We start from the raw sequence: 23010 nt of genomic DNA on the forward strand, positions 1-23010 counted from the left end.
ATTGGCTGCCCCAACAGGGGATCCATTTGAAACAGCCAATGATTGAAAGGGGTTCTCTGTTACGTCATGATTAACTGTATCCATACATCTGTTGGCTTTGATGCTCATCCCACTTCTTGTTGCATGGCGCGATATCTCCTAAATTTATTATACCTCCACCAGGCTGTCCCACCATGCAGTTTGTAAGCTGTGTATTGTGTACAAAAAATAACTCAGAAGCTTTTGAAGGATATTTTAAACACAAAACAAATGCCAAAGTGGCAAAGACCTGCAACCATTTGCCAAAAGTCTTTGCCACCTTAACCTTCTTATTATCTGGTTTATCAAATCTTTTTTAAATGGTCAGGTGAAATAAACAACCAAATATCTACATATTCTCGAGCCAGAATTTTTTCTCTTATTTCCACTGAAAGGTGAGTCCCCATAGGAGCCACCCCACAAAAATATGAATTCTTAAAGGGGTTATCCAGTGCTACAAAACGTGACCACTTTCTTTCAGAGGCAACACGACTCTTGTCTCCAGTTCAGGTGCAGTTTGCAATTAAGCTCCATTCACTTCAATGGAACTGAGCAGCAAAACCCTGCCCAAGCTGGAGACAAGATTGGTGCTGTCTCTGGACGAAAGTGGCCATGTTTTTGTAGCACTGCATAACCCCTTTAAACATCATTCCTGACGGAATGGCTATGGCAGTGGTGGCGCAACCTGTACAGGATTTAACTGTTTTAAAACATTCCATAAAACCAACATAACTTCCCCATCATTTTTATTAGAAAAAGATGTATTAGTCCAAGCCTTGAGGCAGGATAACTCACTGTCAGATAAGCACAGCAGTGCCAAACCAGGGATGACTGTTAAAGGCTGCAGGGTTGGGATACCGATGCAGGCAAGCACCAACCCTCCAGCTAAGAGGGGGTCATGTCTGACATCAGTGCAACTCTGCATTGAATGTCCACGGTTCCAATCTCTGCAATGAGACCTGCGTCTGCTGCGCTGTCCATCAAATTAAGAATCTAAAGAAGGAGTTTGCCAGGCCATAGAGGACCTAAAGGTTTTTCAGGGCCTGTGTCCACTCATCTATAATCTTAATCTAGTACGGTAAGAATGACGTCTGTGCCGCTTATGGCCGGCAGTGGAAGCAGAGCTGTTAGTGGAAAAAGACCAATCTTTACCAAATCCAAAAAATCCAGCATTTACCAAATAATATTATATTATCCTTCAATATTGTGATTAGTTTACCCAGTTTGGTGTAAATTACAAAAATGGAGATTCTACTTTGTAGGCCCTCTACAAGCTCAATAATAACCATATTAAAAAGAAGTGGACCCAATATTGCCCCTGCGGTACCCTACTAATAACTGTGACCCAACCTGAGTATGTTCCATCAATGAGAACCCTCTGTTTTCTATGAATCAGCCAGTTACGGTTACAAATATTTCCCCCTAGTCCAAGAATCCTCATTTTATAGACCAACTTTTCATGCAGGCCAGTATCAAATGTCCAGATACACAATGTCCACAGCCTCCCCCAGGTCCAGTCTATAGCTGACCTCCTCATAGAAACCGATCCCTCATAAACTCATGCTGGTGCTGCTTTATAAGATTATTTTCATTATCAGAAGCAGCAGCCACTGCACTAAAAGTAGACCTACTTCTGCTGGGAGCATTTAAGACATGCGCTCCTCCGTCACCGGCTGCGAAACTACCGCCCTCCATGCGCCTGTGCACACAGCCGCCAACACCCGACACTTACCGGAATAGGGCCCTAACTCCAACCCAGGGCAAACCAACAAACTTACTGCCACGGGGGGAGGAGAGGGGGGAGTCTGTAAACATAAACTAGCCCCTGCCAGTCAGAAGTCCTTGCAGCTTAAACAGCTGCAGGACTACAGAAACAAGGCTAGAACTCAGTACTAGAGAAACAAGGAAGAAACAAAACTTGTCTAGAACATGGTACTAGAGGAACAAGGAATACATGTGACAAGGAATATAGACTTCACATAGCATACAGTACATCATAATTCACAGCACATTTCAAAACCCAGTACATGTAATTTTAAGAAACTTTGTAATGGATTTTATCAGGCAAAAAAACCTCTTTCTGTACTTAAAGTGACACTATCACCCCCTTTGTGCATTCTGACATCTCTACACAGGTGTAAAGGGTAAATTTAGCGTTTTTCATACCTTGTTTCATATCCTACGTCATGGTGTTTGTTCAACTAAAAAGTGTCCTTTTATCAACTGCAGATTGTATTAAGTGGGCGTGGCCATTAGCGCCACTTAGCACAGTTGGCCCCGCCCCCTTGACGCCCATTGGTTGGCCGATGTTAAGGGGGTGGGTTCTAGACCTTTCAGCCAGCCTGTTCCAATGGCCGTCGAGGGATCGGGGCCAACTGTGCAGTTGTGGGCGGGGCTAAGTGGTGCTAATGCCGCGAGGCCACGCCCACTTAATACAATCTGCAGTTGATAAAAGGACACTTTTTACTTGAACAAGCACCGGTCTGATCGCCGTGCCCGCTAATTAGCTAATCGGAGGCAGCTGTCAAAGTTAACAGCTGCCTCCGATTACCGGAGGCAACGTTTCCCTGGTGTCTAGTGGGGGAGATCGCTCCAGCGATCTCCGTTACTGATGCCGGCCGGGGACGCGTCCAAGATGGCGCCGTCCTCGGCTCGGCACTCGTTCGTTTTCGGCTGCAGCAGCCGAAAGCAAACGAGTGCCGATCTCATGGATCTCTGCAGCATATCTATGCTGCAGAGATCTCAATGAGAGATCCAAGTGTATATACTAGAAGTCCCCCATGGGGGCTTCTAGTATATGTGTAAAAAAAAAAAAAAAAGTGTTGTTAATAGTAAAAAGCCCCCTCCCCTAATAAAAGTCTGAATCACCCCCCTTTTCCCAGGTTTTAAATAAAAGTAAACAAATAAATAAATAAATAAACATGTTTGCTATCGCCGCGTGCGTAATCGCCCGAACTATTAATTAATCACATTCCTGATCTCGTACGGTAAACGGCGTCAGCGCAAAAAAAATCCAAAGTGCAAAATTGCGCTTTTTTGGTCGCATCAAATCCAGAAAAAATTTAATAAAAAGCGATCAAAAAACGTATATGGGCAATTAAGGTACCGATAGAAAGAACACATCATGGCGCAAAAAATGACACCTCGCACAGCCCCATAGACCAAAGGATAAAAGCGCTATAAGCCTGGGAATGGAGCGATTTTAAGGAACGTATATTGGTTAACAACGGTTTGAATTTTTTACAGGCCATCAGATACAATATAAGTTATACATGTTATGTATCGTTTTAATCGTAACGACTTGAGGAACATGCATAACAAGTCAGTTTTACCCCAGGGTGAATGGCGTAAAAACACATTTCCCCCAAATAAAAGAAATGCGTTTTTTTTTTCAATTTCACCACACTTCGAATTTTTTTCTGGTTTCGCAGTGTACTTTATGCAAAAATTCAGCCTGTAATTGCAAAGTACAATTAGTGACGCAAAAAATAAGGGGTCATGTGGGTTTGTAGGTGGAAAAATGCAAGTGCTATGACCTTTTAAACACAAGGAGGAAAAACCGAAAACGTAAAAACGAAAATGGGCCATGTCCTTAAAGGGTTAAGGTTGGTCTGGGAGCTTGGTGAGAGAAGATTGCAGGATGATATGCTCTGCAAGGCTGCCTTTTCTCCTCTCCATACTCACTCATCCCCCTTTGCCCCTCCCCCTCCCTAGACCACAATGGACACAGAAATCCTGCTTCTTCTGAAGTGAGGGAGGAGGCTGCAAAACAGCTTTTTGAGTACAAAAGGAAACTCACTTTAAGTAAACCAGACAGAAATTCCAATTTTAAATGAACATAGCAACTGCCTTAAACATCACTGGCAGAACTATCTTTTTTTCTTTTCGCCCTGATTTCGCCCTGAAAAAGAAGTAGTAAAATAGTACTAAAATTGTAGTAGTAAAATTGTACTTTTTGTGGCACAATTTTACTACAATCAGTTTTGCAAAAATCGAACTGTAGGCAAGGGGAAAAACTAAAAACTGAATATTTCACTACACAGCAGTGTTTCCATATATTTACAGATGGCTTCTACGATTCAGATGATAATGCTGTTCTATGTATTTAAAGGCTAGTTGGTATTCTAATGCTGCAGTAGTGTGTCTATTCATAGGTATGTTCGTACAGTGTATTTGTTATGACAAGAACGACCATTGGTGATTAAAAGAACGGTTGTTCATGTCATAAAATGATGCACTGCATTGAAATCAATTAAAACAACGGCCGTTCGGTGTAGTGAACAACGGCCATGAAAATAATTGACCTGTCAATTATTTCCGCTCATTGTTTCCAAACATAAGCTGGGAATAATTGACAGATCACAGATGAAAAAATTGATGCATTTGTGTGTATCCATTTTTATCCTTTTTTCCAATGACTTCCATTATTAAAAAAAGGATCAAAACGGATCCTTTTTTTTTGTGGTACACAAAAAATGTGGTTGATCACATTTTTGTGTTTGTTAAAAAAAAGAAATACGTTTTAAACTGTTATTGTTCAGACATATAAAAATTACAGTTCAACTTTATTCTGAAAGCATCCGTTTTGATCCATTTCTCCATTGCCTTAATGGAGAAATGGATCAAAACGGATGCTTTCAGAATAAAGTTGAACTGTAATTTTTATATGTCTGTACGCCAAATAATGAGAAAAACAAAATTTCATCTTGCAAAAAACAAAACCTCTTACAACTACACCAGAAAAGCAGAAAAAGTTGGGAATACATTGTAAACCCAGAATCCTATAGTGGGTCGCCTGTAATCTGACATTATCCATGCAGATGACAGTAAATTTGCAAAAGGTAGAAGGTTCACCGATGTTGCTGCTTTATAGGATATAGTATACATTTTACTAGAATGAGATCTTAGCACCCATAGCAAAAAAATGTAAGGGGCCCCCCTCCCCTAATCACAACACAAAGCACTGTGTGTGTGTGTGTGTGTGTGTGTGTGTGTGTGTATATATATATATATATATATATATATATATATATATATATCTGCTTTACTTCTGGTGTACTGATAACCCCTGACCTCTGCAAGGATCTCTGCACATTTTCCTTTCCTACTTGATTGCTAGCTGGAGAACAGGGGCCAGGGGTTATCAGAGCAAAGAAACAGAGATCTCTGTCTTCTGCTTGTTAACCCTTTTTTTGTGTTGCAGCATGTAAGTAAATATTGGGTCACTTACACGCTGCAATACATAAGAGGTTAAGCAGAAGGACACAAGCTCTTACCTTCTCCTCCGGGCCCCCCTCCTGCACGGGCCCCATAGCAACTGCCTACCCTGCCTCTATGGTAGCTACGCCCATGTTTTGGTATATTGCTTGACATCTAACTTAGATTAGATGTCTCTGATGATTTATGTTCTTTGATAGTGGAGATGCCCTCTAAATCACTGTGTAGTCTTTAATACTCATTTTCTAACTAGTGATCAGCTAAATATTGATCTTACCTGTTTTGCTGAGAATTTGTTAATCTAGTTGACCTCTTTTAAGGTAAGGGTGTGTCAAATCCTGAATTGTTACAGAAAGTACTAGAACTTCCTTTATCAAGCGGTCTGATGTCTGCTCTACCATATGTGTCATTCTTTACAACATATTGATTAGCTATAATTTACTGGACATGTAATCATCTGTGCTGTTACTGTAACTAATCCATTCCAGCAATTTCTACAGTTTCTGCACTAATTTACATTTTTTACAGTCGGAATAAAGCACAACTACCCGAATGGATCTTTGGTAAGCAGGGTATTAGAAATTAAATATTAGGCATTCAATTTCAGTTATGTTTTTTCACATGATATTATACCTTTATTTTTTCTGTTAGGCTGGGTCCACACTACGTTTTTGCAATAAGTTTTTTGGATGGAATTTGCAATTGTGTGCATCCATTTTGATTAATTTTTCCATTGATTTCCATTATAAAAAAAGCGGATCAAAACACATGCTTTCTTTTAACGTACACAAAAACGTACTTGAGCTTATTTTTTTATACGTTAAAAAAACAGGTGCATTTTGATCCTTTTTTTGTAAGTCAATGGAAAAACTGATCAAAACGGATGCACACAAATGCATCCGTTTTTCCATCTGTTTTTTGCAAAAACGGATAAAAGAACGGATTGCAAAAACGTAATGTGAACCCAGCCATACACCAAAATTATGAAAACTTTTGCAAATAACATGGAGAATTGGGTGAATATAGGTAGAGGAAGATAGGGAATTGTAAGGCCGCATTCACTAGTCTATACTTCCCCTATCCACGGGAGATCGCGATGGGTCCAACCTCTGTACCCCACGCCGATCTCCATATGGGGCCGCGGCTTTTGTATTATGAATACATTCCTATGGATTGATGAAAAGAGTACGCCGGAGGAGTGCTAAAGTTGGCTCTTTCCATCACTTCATAGGAATGAATGTATTCATAATACAGAAGCCAAGGCCTGATATGGAGATCGGTGGGGGGTACAGAGGTCCTTTTTTTCCCGTATCTTGTGGATAGGAGAAAAGTTTATTTTTTTCTGGAATACCTCTTTAGGGTGCCTTCACACCTACCAGATCCGCTGCGGATTCGCAGCGAGATCCGCAGCAAATCCAGTCCCATTCATTCCTATAGAGCGCATACTTGCAGCGGGATTGACATCCCACTGTATGTGCGTTAACGCATGTCAGGCTCCCGGCTCCGGTCCCGATCAGCCAATCAGTGCTGCTGTGCGGGTTGCACATACTCACAGGGGGATGTCAATTCCGCTGCCAGTATGTGCTCTATAGAGATGAATGGGACTGGATCCGCAGCGGATCCTGCTGCGAATCCGCAGCGTAAAATCCGTTGCGGATCCGGTAAGTGTGAAGGCACTCTTAAAGGGGAACTTTTGATCCCTTAAAAAAATAAAATGCCCAAAAAGCATATAGATGCACTCAACAATTCCCCCACTGATTGACACTTTTCCTGTTTGTCTACGCTGCCCCTATCCCTAGATTTCAACTATCATAAATAAATTATTAATTTATGCTACTGCCGAGGCTGTGGGGAATATAACAGTGCAGCATACTTACCTGTCCCACTCTTCTGCAGCTGCCCTTTCCCAGGCCTCCCGCTCTCCACAGCTGTCACTTTTTAGGGTACAAACCCACTTGACGTATTTGCTGCCTGAATCAGTCTTAAAAATAAGCAGGCAAAACGCAGGTTGGCTTTATACGATTGTTCTGCATTAAAATACGCAATTGCGTATTTTTGAAGCGTGAAGCTTGTTGTTAGCAAAGCATCAGTTGTTAACAACCTGTGCGAAAGACGCATGTAGCTTCACGCTTCAAAAGTACGCAATTGCGTATTTTAATGCAGAACAATTGTATAAAGCCAACCTGCGTTTTGCCTGCTTATTTTTAAGACTGATTCACGCAGCAAATACGTCAAATGGGTTTGTACCCTAACTGTCAAGCAAAGCATGACTATTTTACAGCCATGTGTATCATCACAATGCATAGACAATCAGTGTGAAATACAAACACTGTAGTGTCAGGTAGGAGAAAATGATAGGCTTGCCAATGCCTGAAGCTAGGGAAGGTTTTCTTAAATCAACTATCATGGAATTAGTACTGGTCTGTTATCTGAACAGATTATGTGACTACTATAATTACCATGAAGTGGAAGGACAAGATTCCTAATATTATTTCATGTTGTTGGACTGCTGACAGTTCATGCAATGTGATTTGATAGTATACTTTTCAAATTTAAAGGATATGAAAATAGTATGAAATGATGAGATGCCAGCTGAACATTAACTGTTGCCCGTGGTTGGACCTTCATGATCTCGCACATAATTCTTAAGATACCCCTTTAACCAGTGATGGTATGCCCTTTGAACCAAATATCAACTGCTTATGGCTGTAAGCTACCAATAACCTCTCCTTGTCGCTATTCAACCTTGCAGTCTATTCAGGCAAGACAGGTCAACAAGACATGAACACAACTCAAGCATGCTTGAGTCCGATCAGTCACTATTTGGCATCCAAGAAGACATGGATCATTTGGCATCAAGGAAGACATGGATATGGCCATTGGCTGTATCCATGTTTTCTAGGGCTTCCTATGGCTCTATTCAACTTCAGCTGATGACACTGTAAACAAAATAATAAAGTTATACTTACCTGTCCAGCATACCCGGTGTCCTGGCACCTGTTTCCCACTCACCCTGCTCAAGATGGTACTGTCTCATCTTGGCCAGTGATTGGCTGAGCGTCCGGTCACTTCAGAAGCTTCAGCAGCGGCTGTGGTCAGCAGGGAAAGGGCAGTAGGAAACCAGATGGAGAAGTAAGTATAACTTTATTATTTTTTATATTAAGCAAGGGTGGCACTGCCATCATTAACAATTTATATACATTGCCCTACTGCATAATAATCAAGCTCTATAATAGGCTCTGTAGGCAAGTGCTGATCTAGCAGACTCAGGATAGAAGGAAAAAGACAAAATCATGGAAGAATCACTTACACAGGCCACTAAGTAACTGAACTTATTAGGCTGGGTTCACACTAACGTTTTTCTTATTTGCTAACGGATGCGTCCATATTAATTGAAAGGATAAGCAAAAAACTGATGAGCAGACTGATGCAAACTGATTGAAAAATGTTGAAAGCTGACTTTTGTCCATCAGTTTGCTTCAGTCAGCATCCGTTTTTCTATCAGTTTATTTTTTTTTTCTTTGGTTTCTCACTTCTTCTGCGCATGCTCAGAGAAATAACTGATGAAAACTGTTAACTTGCAAACGGATGTCAACTGAAATACCTTCTGTTTAGATCCGTCCTCATTGACTATAATGTAAAAAAAAAAAACTGAAGTGCCTTTTCCGTTTGTGATCCGTTTTTTCAAACGGAGGGAAAAAAGCTGCATGCAGGATTTTCTTTTCCGTTCACAAAAACGGAACCCTGACGGAACACATACAAACGGAGCACAAATATGACAAACGGAGCACAATAAAAATACATAGAAATGAATGAGGTGTTAGAAGGGATACGTCAGATTCCGGTTATGTTGTTTAAAATCGGAACAGCTAAACGGAACTGTGGCGGAGAGAAAAACATCAGTGTGAACCCAGCCTTAGCTGTATAACATCATAATATGCAACAGACTAACCAAATGGGTTTTGCCATGCTTTGGCACGATTACCTCAGACATACTATTAAGAAGACCAAACAGATTTTATTACTGCACAATACTCTGATAAACTCACACTGAAACCACCTTTTGAACAAGTTTTGGTGACCATAGCATCATGTACATCCTGCCTAACAAGGAAAATCTAATGTGGGCCTGTTGAGGCATGACCTGCAGACCCAGGAAGAAGAGTCCAATATGCTGAAGAATGCACATCAAAGCTACATGACCCCACCTCTATTATGCCTTGAGCCCTCATTGACTTTAAGGACTTGCCAGAAGCATGTTGACTAAAAGTTGGTGACCTTGAGAAGTACAGTACAAGGATTATTTGGCCAATGGCAGATAAAATATCCTGTTGCTTTCTCTGAGGCATCTGTAGTACAACACACATAGATTTCCAATAGATTTTCTCCACATTTCTCTTTCTAGTGTGAACAGGTGGACACTTTGAAGGCAGACTCTGACAAAAAGCAGCATTAGTGGCGGGACGTCCCCCTGTTTTACATTAAATTACAGAACTATACATTTTTCTGACATGTTTGTTTTAAAGAAAATGTTTTTTTCAACGGAGTACTCCTTTAACCAGAAAAAATCTCTAATGTCGTGGCCAATATGTGTCTGAAAGGTAAATCAAGGCCTCCCTCATTTTTCTTCTAACATTCTCTTATCACCCATATTGCTCTGGGCAACTGTTCCAAGTATAAATATGCACTATGTACACTGGCTAGCTTTCTGAATGTAATCCTCTTGCCTGCCTCTATCTAGTCATTATCATTATCAGTTGTACACTGCTTAGACCAGGGCTGCTTTTGTGGTATAACCATTTACTTGGTGTGGTGTGATCTCATATGCTGCTTGTTTCCATTCAACTTACATAATACTATGAAAACCCTTTCTTTCCAAGACTGAGGGCAAAAGAATCCTGAGGTATTTGAACTTACAACTGGAAACTACATTACATGAGCACAGTCAAGTTCTCAGTTCTGACTAATAGTACAAACTGAAGTGCTTAGTACATTGGCAGCATTTGGTTGTATTCCTCTGTAATGTTACAATGACTTAACATTTTAGAAGGAAATATAGGTCAATTTACTGATTGCCACAAAGTCAGACTTTTAGGCTCTTAAGCTTTTATCTGTACAAAGCCTTTTTTGTAGATCTAAATACGGGATTGGCTTTCCATCTAAATAATCTCTTTAGTCAATGTTTAAATCAACTAGGTATCTGTACTGTGAACCTTCTGATAACCACATAACACATTTGTAAAATGTTGCTAGTAGAGATCATGCTTCAGTCTGATCGTACAGCATTTGATTAACAGGGGCTGGAGAAGTTGGATGCAGCCCTACATAAACTGTGAACGCAGCCATGGGGGTCGTGTTGCCCCTTACTACTGACTAAATTTAAAATATATTTTTTTTTTAAAGCATTCTATTAAAACAATTTTTCTCTCTCTTTGGAGTACCTCTTTATGTTTAGGCATGACATGGGGAGAGCTACATTGGCGTACTGACATACATACTGTCTATGCTGAGTGGCCATTTCCTGTGGGAAAGGCAAGGCAGCCAATGTTGTGTAAGGGTACAAACCCACTTGACGTATTTGCTGCGTGAATCAGTCTTAAAAATAAGCAGGCAAAATGCAGGTTGGCTTTATACAATTGTTCTGCGTTAAAATACGCAATTGCGTATTTTTGAAGCGTGAAGCTTGTTGTTAGCAAAGCATCAGTTGTTAACAACCTGTGCGAAAAACGCATGTAGCTTCACGCTTCAAAAATACGCAATTGCGTATTTTAATGCAGAACAATTGTATAAAGCCAACCTGCGTTTTGCCTGCTTATTTTTAAGACTGATTCACGCAGCAAATACGTCAAGTGGGTTTGTACCCTTAGGCTATGTTCACACAATGATTTTCAACTGCCATTATCTGATACTCAAACAACGGCCATTGTTTACCATATTTTGGCGGCTGTCATTACAATGATGGCCGCACATAGGGGCCTAGCTACTCTATTAGGGCACTGAGGGGACATGGCGACCATATAGTAGCATAGATGAGTCATACTACTATATGGATGTACAGAGAGGGTCTTCCTACTCTATGGGGACAGAGGGGACATAACTACTATCATGGGACATAGGGCCCTAACTACTATATGAATGCCCAGAGGAGGCCTTAATCCTCTATTGGGCCAAAGAGGGGGCCTAATTACTATATGGATGTACAGACAACCCTAAATACTATATGTTTGCTTAGAGGGGGCCTAATTACTACATGGGGCAAGGAGCAGACTTAACTGGATATAAGACACTGTCTACCAAAATATGGTCGCTCTATAGGGGTTAGTGGTCCTAATATAGTGTAGGATTTTATTCAGTAATACCATGGTGGTAATGGTGGTGGTCATGGTGTGGTGGTTTTATTTGCACAATGGCATTATTGATAATACTAGTTTTGTCAGCAACTAACACACTGTAATCTACTAAAACCCACAGTGTAACGTGACATGCATTGCAGGCTTTACCTGAGCATCACAGCTATTCATGAGAGTTTCGCCCACTACTTTTAACCTTTGTAATGCAAAGCTGCAGAAGACCTGGTGTTATTACATCTAGTGTCCAACAACTAAATTCATTGTCTGTAGTTTCTGAAGTTTTACTGCTGATGCATGAAATGTACTGAAAAGAGGCCAGTAAGTCCAGAAGTGTACGGATTGTACATTACTATCTAACCCATGCATGTATGTATGAACAAGTCCTGAGGCTCTGCTGCCCAAGGGCCTGCATAACCCTTTCCTGGGGCCGGGAATAGGGAAAACAGTATAGGGTGATGGGTAAGAAGAGGAGAGAGGAGCTGCCACTGGAAGGGGAGGTGAGGGGGGCAGTGTTGCGGAGTATTGTGGAGGGGGGTGGTGGGTGAAAACTACCAGATGGGTAGATGAGGACAGGACTGCTGCACTGTGGTGTTGGTTTCCTACAGGTGTGGCAGTAGCACAGTGTTGGTTTACTACAGGTGAAGCAGTATGTTTTTCTGCAAAAAATTTTTTGCTGCACTGCTGTGTTGGTTTACCACAGGTGAAGCAGTATATATTGGTGCACTGTGATGTTGGTTCACTACAAGTGGAGCAGTATGCGGTGCAACACTGTGGTGTTGGGATACTACAGGTGAAATAATATGTTTTCTTCACTGCAGTGTTTGTTTACTCCAGGTGGAACAGTATGTATGTTCAGCGATCTGTATTATATCACCTGATGGTTTGTTACCAAACTTTTCCAGGACTCTGAAAGGTAATACTTCCTAAGTATATTTAAAATTTAGCTGTTTTAGCAAAACATGGCAGATTTGTCAATTACAGCTTCTCAGCAATTCTTACCCAGTTTTTCATGGACCTTGGATAACAAATCTGACTAGTTATGCTGCGATATGGCAGATATGGCAGCCAAGGAAAGATGGGTAATAGAGATGAGCGAACCGGGTTCGGGTTCGAGTCCATCCGAACCCGAACGGTCGGCATTTGATTAGTGGAGGCTGCTGAAGTTGGATAAAGCTCTAAGGTTGTCTGGAAAACATGAATACAGCCAATGACTATATCCATGTTTTCCACATAGCCTTAGGGCTTTATCCAACTTCAGCAGCCACAGCTAATCAAATGCCAAAAGTTCGGGTTCGGATGGACTCGAGCATGCTCAAGGTTCGCTCATCTCTAATAACAACCCATGTGGAGCTGTGAGGAGGGACAAATTGATCTGATCTGCATTATAACTGTCATGCTCTGGAATTGAAAATGCAATGTAATGCAGTAATGCAACCACTAGAGGCACTCTGTTTTGTCAACCTCCACAGCCTGAATTATGGCACAATGTTTTTACCAATATAGTTTAACAAAGGATTACCTTGCTGTAAACAGTTACCAGTGCCACGCTTCTAACAAGGAAGGATGTAAAACAAAATATATTGTGAACTTTGTCCTTTTTTTATACATTATTTGTTGTAGTAACAGTTCACATTTTAGTATAGTATAATATACTGTAGTATATTAAACTTACCTGAGCAGTAGCATTTTACAGTATGCAAATTAATCCATCCATAGTCAAAAGCAATGCTGAAAGGAACTTGTAAAGGTGCAGCATGCTTCCCAAACAACATATTTTCTCACTACAAGCTATAATTCAGGAATCATAGTTTAAAATGTACCTTTATTTTTCAAAGTGTTTTAAATACCTAAGTGTTTTGTGTTGCATTAAGTGGTGACAATGAGATTTTAGGACCTGAGGGAGATAGGTTTGGTTAAGCCTCCCTGCCAAGTAAGCTGGTACAATGGTGTAGTAGCTGAGTGGGTCTGGGGTTAATTGGGAACTTGTCAAGGTAGCCTGTAGTGGTGTGTGTGGTTGTGGGAACGTAAAGATAGGCCAGAGACTTAGCAATAAAGTTAATTTGAGTAGTTTACTGGTCTCTTCCTATTTTTGTATATGGTGATTTAAATATGGTGGAAATGTAATTGTGGAATTTTTTTAAATAAAAATAAATATAAAAAAAAAAAGATAGAGTCCAATGCTTGGAATAAAAATAGAACGGTTTATGTGGAAGAACTTAGTGGAATACAATACAATACAAGTACGTTGGTAGAAATAAAATTCAGTGCAATACAAAAGTATAATCTTGTGAGTTACTTAGGTGCTTGTAGTTGAGGTAGAGACAAGGTGCTTTTAAGAAAAGAGCTTTGTAGTAGAAAGAGGAGAGGGGGTGCATGAGGGGCCTTGTCCAATGTAGAAGTGTACTCTGTCTGGAACAGTGGAAGGTGTGTGGAAGAGATATGTAGGGAACACTTGTACTCTCGTATAGGCTCTAGTCTGCCCTGCAGTTGCGAGCTACTCATCCTGTAGGGTAGTACGAGCCTCAGGCCTTGTTTATCAGGGCCGAGCAGACTCCCTAGGCTTCCCAGTTGTCCCGCAATGTGCAGTGGAATACGTAGACTTTCCGTAGCTTTGTTCCACTGGGGTCAGTTCCTGTGACTGCTGAGGTAACTGCCCTGCACATTTAGAGAGGTTCCTGGCGTGAAAAAGGTGATCCCTGTGTGGCTTCTCTCCCCTTAGTACTTACTTAGAACTGCATAGTGGTTGTATTTCTCATAAGGAAGAATATGTGGCTTGCTTGGTTGTGTCCCTGTCGGGGGACCTGGCCAAAGCCAGGCCCTGGCTTAACTTCAGCAGACTTGTCTGTGGTGCTCCCTCTCACACTGAATACAGACTAGGAACTAACTAAGGCTGCATTCACATATTCAGTGATTTTTACGGATTTGTTTTACAGCATTTTAAATTACATTGATTACATCACATCCGTGTTTTTCACGGATGAACACGGATGTCACATCCGTGTACATCCGTGAAAAACACGGATCTCATTGATTTCTATGAAGAATCCGTTCCGAGTTATGACATATCCTATTTTTAAACGGAACGGATCACGGATCCGTGAAATCACGGAACGTCTGAATAGCCCAAAAGAAAGCAATGGGCTGTAAAATTGTCTGTGTGTAGGGATCCGTAAGCACGGACAACTACCCGGAACGTGTGAATGCAGCCTAACTCCTCCAACCAGGAACTAAGTTCTTCCTACAGGGTTTCATTTAACCCTGCCTGTGATTGGTCAGGCTGTGGGTGTAGAGAGAGAGCAGAGGATAGGACAGAAGAAGGAGGAAAAGCACCTGCATTTGTTAGTGGGCAAGGAATAACATGTGACACATACAATTTTTAAAAGCCACCTGGTTCCCATGATTGTCTCCGTTTTCTTCTTGTGCACCAGCCCTCTATATGCACTGGAGGTGGGCCCGCTGCCCCCAGTGTAACGATATCCCGACCCCTTGGTGACACACCTCCATTAGAATCAAGCATGGCTGCCTCATTGTGGGCTGGTGCACAAAAAGAAAAGTGTGCCGAACGCAGGAAAAAATGACTGCGACACTGGGAAGTGCACTGGCCATGACAGGGTTGGAAGAAAAAATATTCACTACTCCTAATGGTACATTTACTTTAAAGGGAATCATGTTCCAAACTGCTTACACTGTTAGATAGGTGTTACGACAAGTATACATATGGGGGACATGTATGAAAAGGCGTAAATGCCTTTTTAGGCGCAGATGGGGCAAAATGGTGTAAAAATATTCAAAAATGGTATTTTTACGAATATTTTTTCACATCTGCCCCATCTGGGCCACCTTTGCCAGTGGGGCGGAGAGGGGGCGTTACGGGGGGTGCAGCAGCACGCAGAGGGAGCACGGCAATGCGCCTCTACATAAATCCCCTGAGCTACGGAGACATTTGTAAGCCTGGCGTAAAAAACACCGGACTTCATAAATGTCCCCCATGGTAACTCTCATATATCTGTATGTGGTTCCAGAATGTAGAAAAATGCATTTATTATATAGTATGAAAAGTCGTACAGGCTTTCCCGAGCTCCTGAAGTGCAGCAAGCTGTAACAACCCCTTACTCTCCCGCCTCCCATTCCTGACCCTGCTGGAACCCAGCTTCCAGGTGTCAACCAAGCAGGAAGCAAGGAGACACTCCAGCTTGCAGCAATCCAGGGCCTGGGGAAGACTTTTTCACTCTTTATACCAGAGAATAAAAGCATGTATCTACATCCTGGAAACACAGACACATATATAAAAGGGACCATGTGTCTCCCTGATCTAACAGTGTCAGCAGTTTGGGAGATGAATTACAGCTGACAGAGGTTTAGGAGGGGGAGGGTAACCCACTTCATTTCTGCTTCTCTGCAAAAGTTCTATAAAACTGGTGGGATCAATAGGATTAGAAGAATTATGGAATCAGGTCGTGGTGCGTGTAAAAGACAAAGTAGTCAGCACTGGCCAGCAGGCCCCCAGCTATAGGTATGGGCTGCTGAGGTGTATGGATGTGTAGCTCTCCTCATGTGCACTTAGGTGATGGCAGCCCCGGGCACAGGATAAGCTTCCCTCCCTCCCCAGTAATCCCCTCCAGCAAGGGGAGGAAGAAGAGCACATTACACAACATGTGCCGCCTGTGATTCACTTCTGCAGCAGCAGCCTCCTCCTCCCCTGCAGACAGCTCTTCTCCAGGATGGTCACACTGCACAGCAGCACAGGTCATTGCCTGGCACCGGCCTCCTCCTGACCGTACACTGAGAGGAAGGAAGAGCGGGCTCCCTGCCAAGCCGGGGGAAGAAGAGCAGCTGCTGCGGGAGCTCCGGGCCAGTGTGCGGCACCCCGGGCACCTTCTGCTGCTGGAGGAGGACGAGAACCCAGAAACTGCTGCAGGGGGAGAGACATGACACAAGGCAGCAGCCAGGGGAAGCGCCAGCCCGAGCACTCCGCTCCCTGAGGTATTCCTGTGCCGGCACCGCCAGCCCTCACCCGGAGGCTGCCACTGTGTGCGGGGTGACGGCCTCTGTGCGCGCCATGCCAGTGCTAGACCGCTGCTATACGGAGAGCTGGAGGACAGGTGAGGTGCTGCTGCCCACCTACATGGGGAGCCTGCCCACCTACCACTCCGGGGCTCTGGGCTGTGAGCTGCCGGAGATCATCGAGATGGTCAAGCTGCTATGGAAGTCAAAGAACGGCCTCCACAGTGTGAAGCAGAGGGGTCTTCTGGCCAATGAGGATGTGCTGGGGGCACTGCCAGGTGAGGACACTTACTGCCATGGGGCTGACATCTCAGGGGGCACTGCCAGGTGAGGACACTTACTGCCAGGGGCTGACATCTCAGGGGGCACTGCCAGGTGAGGACACTTACTGCCAGGGGCTGACATCTCAGGGGGCACTGCCAGGTGAGGACACTTACTGCCAGGGGCTGACATCTCAGGGGGCACTGCCAGGTGAGGACACTTACTGCCAGGGGCTGACATCTCAGGGGGCACTGCCAGGTGAGGACACTTACTGCCAGGGGCTGACATCTCAGGGGGCACTGCCAGGTGAGGACACTTACTGCCAGGGGCTAACATCTCAGGGGGCACTGCCAGGTGAGGACACTTACTGCCAGGGGCTGACATCTCAGGGGGCACTGCCAGGTGAGGACACTTACTGCCAAGGGCTGACATCTCAGGGGGCACTGCCAGGTGAGGACACTTACTGCCAGGGGCTGACATCTCAGGGAGCACTGCCAGGTGAGGACACTTACTGCCAGGGGCTGACATCTCAGGGGGCACTGCCAGGTGAGGACACTTACTGCCAGGGGCTGACATCTCAGGGGGCACTGCTCCCCTCCTACAGTGTATATGGACCAGGGGATACAGCATTGGTATAGTGTGTTACAACTTGTGATGTAGCTCTTGGGAATTGTGTGTGTATAATGTTGTGGCTACATATGTAACAGCAGAATGATGGCTCCTATAATATATCACTATGATAGAGCAGGGAAAGTCATACACCACACCATACATTTCTCATGTTGTACATCTCCCCCCAGTGTGGCTACAGACCCTCACTACCACCAATACTCCATAGATTTGTCCTATTGGGACTTTCAAAGCTAAAACTAATAAAAGTTTAGAGTAGAAAAGAAACAAGGTATACATACTGATAGAGGTATACATACTGATATACATATACATACTGTTAGAGGTATACATACTGATATACATATACATACTGATATACATATACATACTGAGAGAGGTATACATACTGATATACATATACATACTGAGAGAGGTATACATACTGATATACATATACATACTGATATACATATACATACTGATAGAGGTATACATATACATACTGAGATAGGTATACATACTAATATACATATACATATACATACTGAGAGAGGTATACATACTGATATACATATACATACTGAGAGAGGTATACATACTGATATACATATACATACTGATAGAGGTATACATATACATACTGAGATAGGTATACATACTAATATACATATACATATACATACTGAGAGAGGTATACATACTGATATACATATACATACTGAGAGAGGTATACATACTGATATACATATACTGTACATACTGAGAGAGGTATACATACTGATATACTTATAGATAGTGATAGAAAAAGACTACCATATAAAAGCAATATGTAAAATCAGCGTTAGAAATAACGCTGTTGGGTAAAGTAATATAAATGATGGATTAGTAGTCCTCATCATTGGTCATACTGGTATACACTTCTGTGTATGAGTATGTGTAGAGTTAGTTGTGTTTTTTGCTTTTGAGGGATATTGCTGGATGGCGTGTTTGCTGGATATCACTGGATCATATTTGGAGGTATTTGTCCCACATCTGTTCTTCTTTATTTCATCTGCATAAAGACAATGACTGCGTATACTCAGAGATAGGCTGTAAGATAGGTCCCAAAAAGTCTCCACCAAGAAGTCATGGTTATTAGAGTTCTCATTCTACACCATGGATGTAAAGAGATAGATAGATAGATAGATAGATAGATAGATAGATAGATATGTAATAGATAACTCCTCAGTAGGAGTACATGCTGTAGTTGTATTAGGGTGCAGCAGACTGAAGACTCCATTCTTGTCCTCTTCTTCTGACCACAGTAAGGAACTTTGCAGCACTCCCAGTAGTGTTGAAAACAAGCCATGTTCTTTATTCCATGATTCAATTGAAATTCATAAATGCAGAAGAACACCGGTTGTTGCTTGTGCTGCAAAGTTCCTTATTGTGATAAATAGATAGATAGATAGATAGATAGGCAGACAGACCTTTAGGGTTGTGACAAAACCTAGAGCGTAAGAGGGCATGTATGAGTGAATAAATATCTTCACTTCTCATGTATTATCGTTTCTTTGAAATACAGTTGTTTTTTTCATTATTATTCTATAGTGTGAGATTTATTAGCTTGTACCACAGTTATGCAGTGCTGCTTTTCCCTCTTTGTGTGTGCGTGTATATATCTCAACCCAGCAAAAGATATGGGCATGACTGCTACAATTAAATAGTTCGAGATGTGGGTGCATAGCCTTACCCATATAATTTCTCAGTTAGATTAATGTTAGGGTCTACTGAATGTAAACATGCCTGAGATAAACATTTCTATCTATCCTAACAAAAAAAGGAAAGTCTTCTTCTGATTCTGTTTTTACTTTAGTTATTACCAGATTTTCTGTCTGTACTGACTAGTATTGTGCAAACAGAGGTAGGTTAATAGTAGAAACCTCTACCCACGTAGATTTCTAATGACATAGCTAGCTCCTAAAATCATATCATATGTATACTATATATGAGTCAGTTATTGATCACACAGCTCCCACCCACTCCATTTTTACCTGGAGATCTCATACTTGGACTTTCAATGCACCTACATACAGTAGACATTATGATTGACCAGTTTACCATAGCACTGCGCTGAGTCCCTTGTGAGAAATCACAGTTGTTCTTTTAAATATTGTGCATATCTGCCTTGAGTGACCATGGAAATCCAACATAATCCAGTCTAAGGGCTAAATCCATGTTTCCCAGCTCACATAATTCTGCCTTTTCCTGCATTAATAGATGTTCCTGACATGAACACAATTTAGCAATCTGCAAACTGAGAGCAGGACTAGGTTTGTACAGGTTTTTAACATCTAAGCGCCCTCCACATGTCTGTGGCCGTTTTTACGGTTAGGAAACACTGATCAGGAAACCTTTCAGGAGGCTTCAGGAAACATCAGTGTTTCCAAACAGTAAAAATGAATGAGAAGAAAACTGTACTCACCTGCTGCAGGCTGCAGGGGTGCACCTGTCCAATTTCCCACTCTGTCTTCTGGCTCTATGAGTGCACAAGTGATGTCACTAGTGCGCTGCGGGGGCGACTTCTTCTGGCCTCCGGCGAGAAGAGTGGTCAACAGGGCCGGGAGCCAGTTGCCCACGGCCCTGTCAAACACAGCACTACATTTAACTGTATGCATTACTGATTAGGAACGCATACAGTTAAAGGGCCAGCATCAGCACCTGGCGCCACCGGCCGTGCATCCAAAATTCCAGACAGTTTCTAGATGAGGATCCGAGGCTGTCTGGAACTCCGGATGCACCTATAGAGTTCTATAGGTCATCATGTCCATGCTGGAATTGTCCTTTAATCTCCAGGCCTATTTTCTGCCACAGACACCCTTCTGGTGTCTATTCAGCAACACCAAGCAGCAGTCCGGGGAGGAAACTGATGAGAAATTGAAACACAAAGGGGGAATGTATCATCTGCGTAATTTTTTTTAGAAGGTGATACCTTTTGTGGGCTCTTAACAGATAATGCACAAAAATTTTCATAAGGTGCAATTGCCTTGATAATTTTTGCGCAATTTGTATTGCACAATTATTGCCTGAAACAATTTAGTGGGGTAGCAGTAGACTACTGCTGCACAATTTTTGCACCTTTTTTTTTTTTTTGAAAAATCACTCATGATTAATCAACTGATATGTATGTATATACAGTGTATATATATGGGCAGAATGTATTTATATGTATTTGCAATGTTTAATACCCTAAAGGGTATTCTGGCGATTTTCTTTAAAATCAACTGGTGTCAGGAACTTATATAGAGTTGCAATGTACTTCTTTTTAAAAATCTCAAGTCTTCTTGTACTTATCAGCTGCTATATGTCCTGCCTGAAGTGGTGTATTCTTTCCAGTCTGACACAGTGCTCTCTGCTGCCACCTCTGTCTGTGTCAGGAACTGTCCAGAACAGCAGGAAATCCCCATAGAAAACCTCTCCTGCTCTGGAAAGTTATTGACATGGACAGAGTTGGCAGCAGAGACTGGAAAGAATACTTAAAAAATTGCCCTTGTTTCAGATTTTTTCTTTTACTGTTCCATGAGTTAAAGGGATATTCCACTCAAACATAACTTTTGCTATGTTGCTGCCCATGCTGAGACTAACAATTCATTCCACACTTGTTATTATGTATTCAGTCTACTTCCCCCAGTTTGCAGCTGCTGCTTTCTGCTGAAGATACAAAAATCTATGTGTAAGCCTTTCTTTCTGTCTCCCCCTCCTACCCCTCCCTTCTGAGACAGATGATGTAAACCATTCCCTGGCATGCTTTATCTGCAACATTGTGGCTTCTTTATAATGCTGGGAGGGTTAATCACAGTAAGCTCATTAGCAAGTTGACCTTAGAATAACCCTCCCAACATTACAAAGAAACTACAATGTTGCAGATAAAGCCTGCCAGGGACTTGTTTACATCATCTCTCTACATTTCTCTACATTCTGGAAGCAAAGCTGGATATATAAAAGGTACCATGTGTCTTCTTAATCTAACAACTATCTAACACTGTCAGCAGTTCTGAACATGAATTGCAGATGCCATAATCCCTTTAACTCTGTTATTCTTTTCCTTCACAATGAAGGAAACCTCTGACCATTACACAGAGGGCATTGTGATGTGACAAAGCTCAGCCTGTATCAGTGATATATGGCGGCAGTAGCCTTGACAGATTATTCCCCTGCACACACATTATTTACCCAATACTTGGATGTCCTGATCGCTGCTTAAGATTTCTCCACCTGTAATTTTGGCCTTTAAAAAAACAGCCCAATTTCCTCTCCGGTAATGACAAGGTTGCAGTGCGGCTAAATGAGCGGTTTTGTTCTGGTTTTTAAGGTGAAGTAAAAAGAATGATTTATAGACAGACATTTAGTAATCTGTCTTTTTAGGTCGGTAACCTACATTTATTTTCAGTTTCATTCTGCATTCTTTACATACTTCAGGATATGTTTTACTGCAGCTGTCTATCATTTCACAGCATTAGCTCCTTGACATGGCTAAAAAAATTATTTTGTATTTATTTTGCAAATCGTCAGTCGCCGGCCGCACACCGCTATTACACGTAGCGGTGTGCGTCGGTGGCCGACAAATATAGGTCAGAACCTATATCAACGATCAGCCAATGATAACTATCATCAGCTGATCGTTGTGTTTATTACACAGAACGATAATCAACCGGATAGGGCCGATTCAGCCGATTACTGTTCAGTGTAGTAGTTCCCTAAGGGCTGTCTTCACAAGGCACAAGATCTGCTGTTGAAAAGATTATTTCGTACTAATCTGTTGCTTATCCGTTGCCATTGTGTCACTGCCTTCCTCTTATATCTTACTGATTGTGTCCCCCTACCAAAATACAAAAATAAGACAACTTCAGGTCCCATTATTTTTTGGTTTGTCAATTTAATGCATTAAAGGGGAATTCCAGTGTGTGTGTGTGTGTGTGTGTGTGTGTGTGTGTGTGTGTGTGTGTGTATATATATATATATATATATATATATATATATATATATATATATATAAAATATTATTATTATTTTTTTTTCCAAATCAGCTGAAATCTGAAAGTTGTATAGATTTGTAACTTACTTCTATTTAATAATCTACAGTCTTCCAGTACTTATCAGCTGCTGTATGTCCTGCAGGAAGTGGTGTATTCTTTCCTGTATGACACAGTGCTCTCTGCTGCCACATCTATCTGTGACAGGAACGATCCAGAGTAGTAGCAAATCCCCATAGAAAACCTCTCCTGCTTTGGACAGTTCCAGACATAAGCGCCTCTGAAGGAAAGGAGGAACAGTGAGTTCAGATCAGGGACAGAAAACACACACAGTTTTCTGTATCTTGAGCAGAAGGTTCAGAACTGGGGGAAGGAGACTGATAAAGTAATAACATGTATGGAGCAGATTGTAAAGACCCTTTTACGTGGGTTGTACATTACATGATTATTGGCCAAGAGTGTTGCTAACAAATGCTCCTTTGGGCGATAATTGGCCTCTGTAAAAGGGACAGCGATCACCTGAGGACAGGAAAACG

The 23010-nt window shown here is 42.0% G+C and overlaps 1 protein-coding gene across 4 annotated transcripts in view; it reads left to right on the forward strand.

Annotated features, from left to right (window-relative positions):
* Window positions 1-23010, forward strand: part of PDE7B (phosphodiesterase 7B) — a 269764-nt gene that overhangs the window by 157300 nt on the left and 89454 nt on the right. The window contains exon 1 of one of the 4 annotated variants that reach the window (XM_069974990.1): window positions 16239-16867. The exons of 2 other annotated variants lie outside the window; for them this stretch is intronic. In XM_069974990.1, the coding sequence (XP_069831091.1) occupies window positions 16645-16867 (223 nt within the window). In that variant the 5' untranslated portion in view covers window positions 16239-16644. Of the gene's footprint in view, window positions 1-16238; window positions 16868-23010 lie in introns of those variants that run through there. One more of the 4 variants, XM_069974992.1, reaches the window with a different exon arrangement.

Source organism: Dendropsophus ebraccatus, chromosome 6 (assembly GCF_027789765.1).
Source record: "Dendropsophus ebraccatus isolate aDenEbr1 chromosome 6, aDenEbr1.pat, whole genome shotgun sequence".
NCBI classification, from domain to species: domain Eukaryota; kingdom Metazoa; phylum Chordata; class Amphibia; order Anura; family Hylidae; genus Dendropsophus; species Dendropsophus ebraccatus.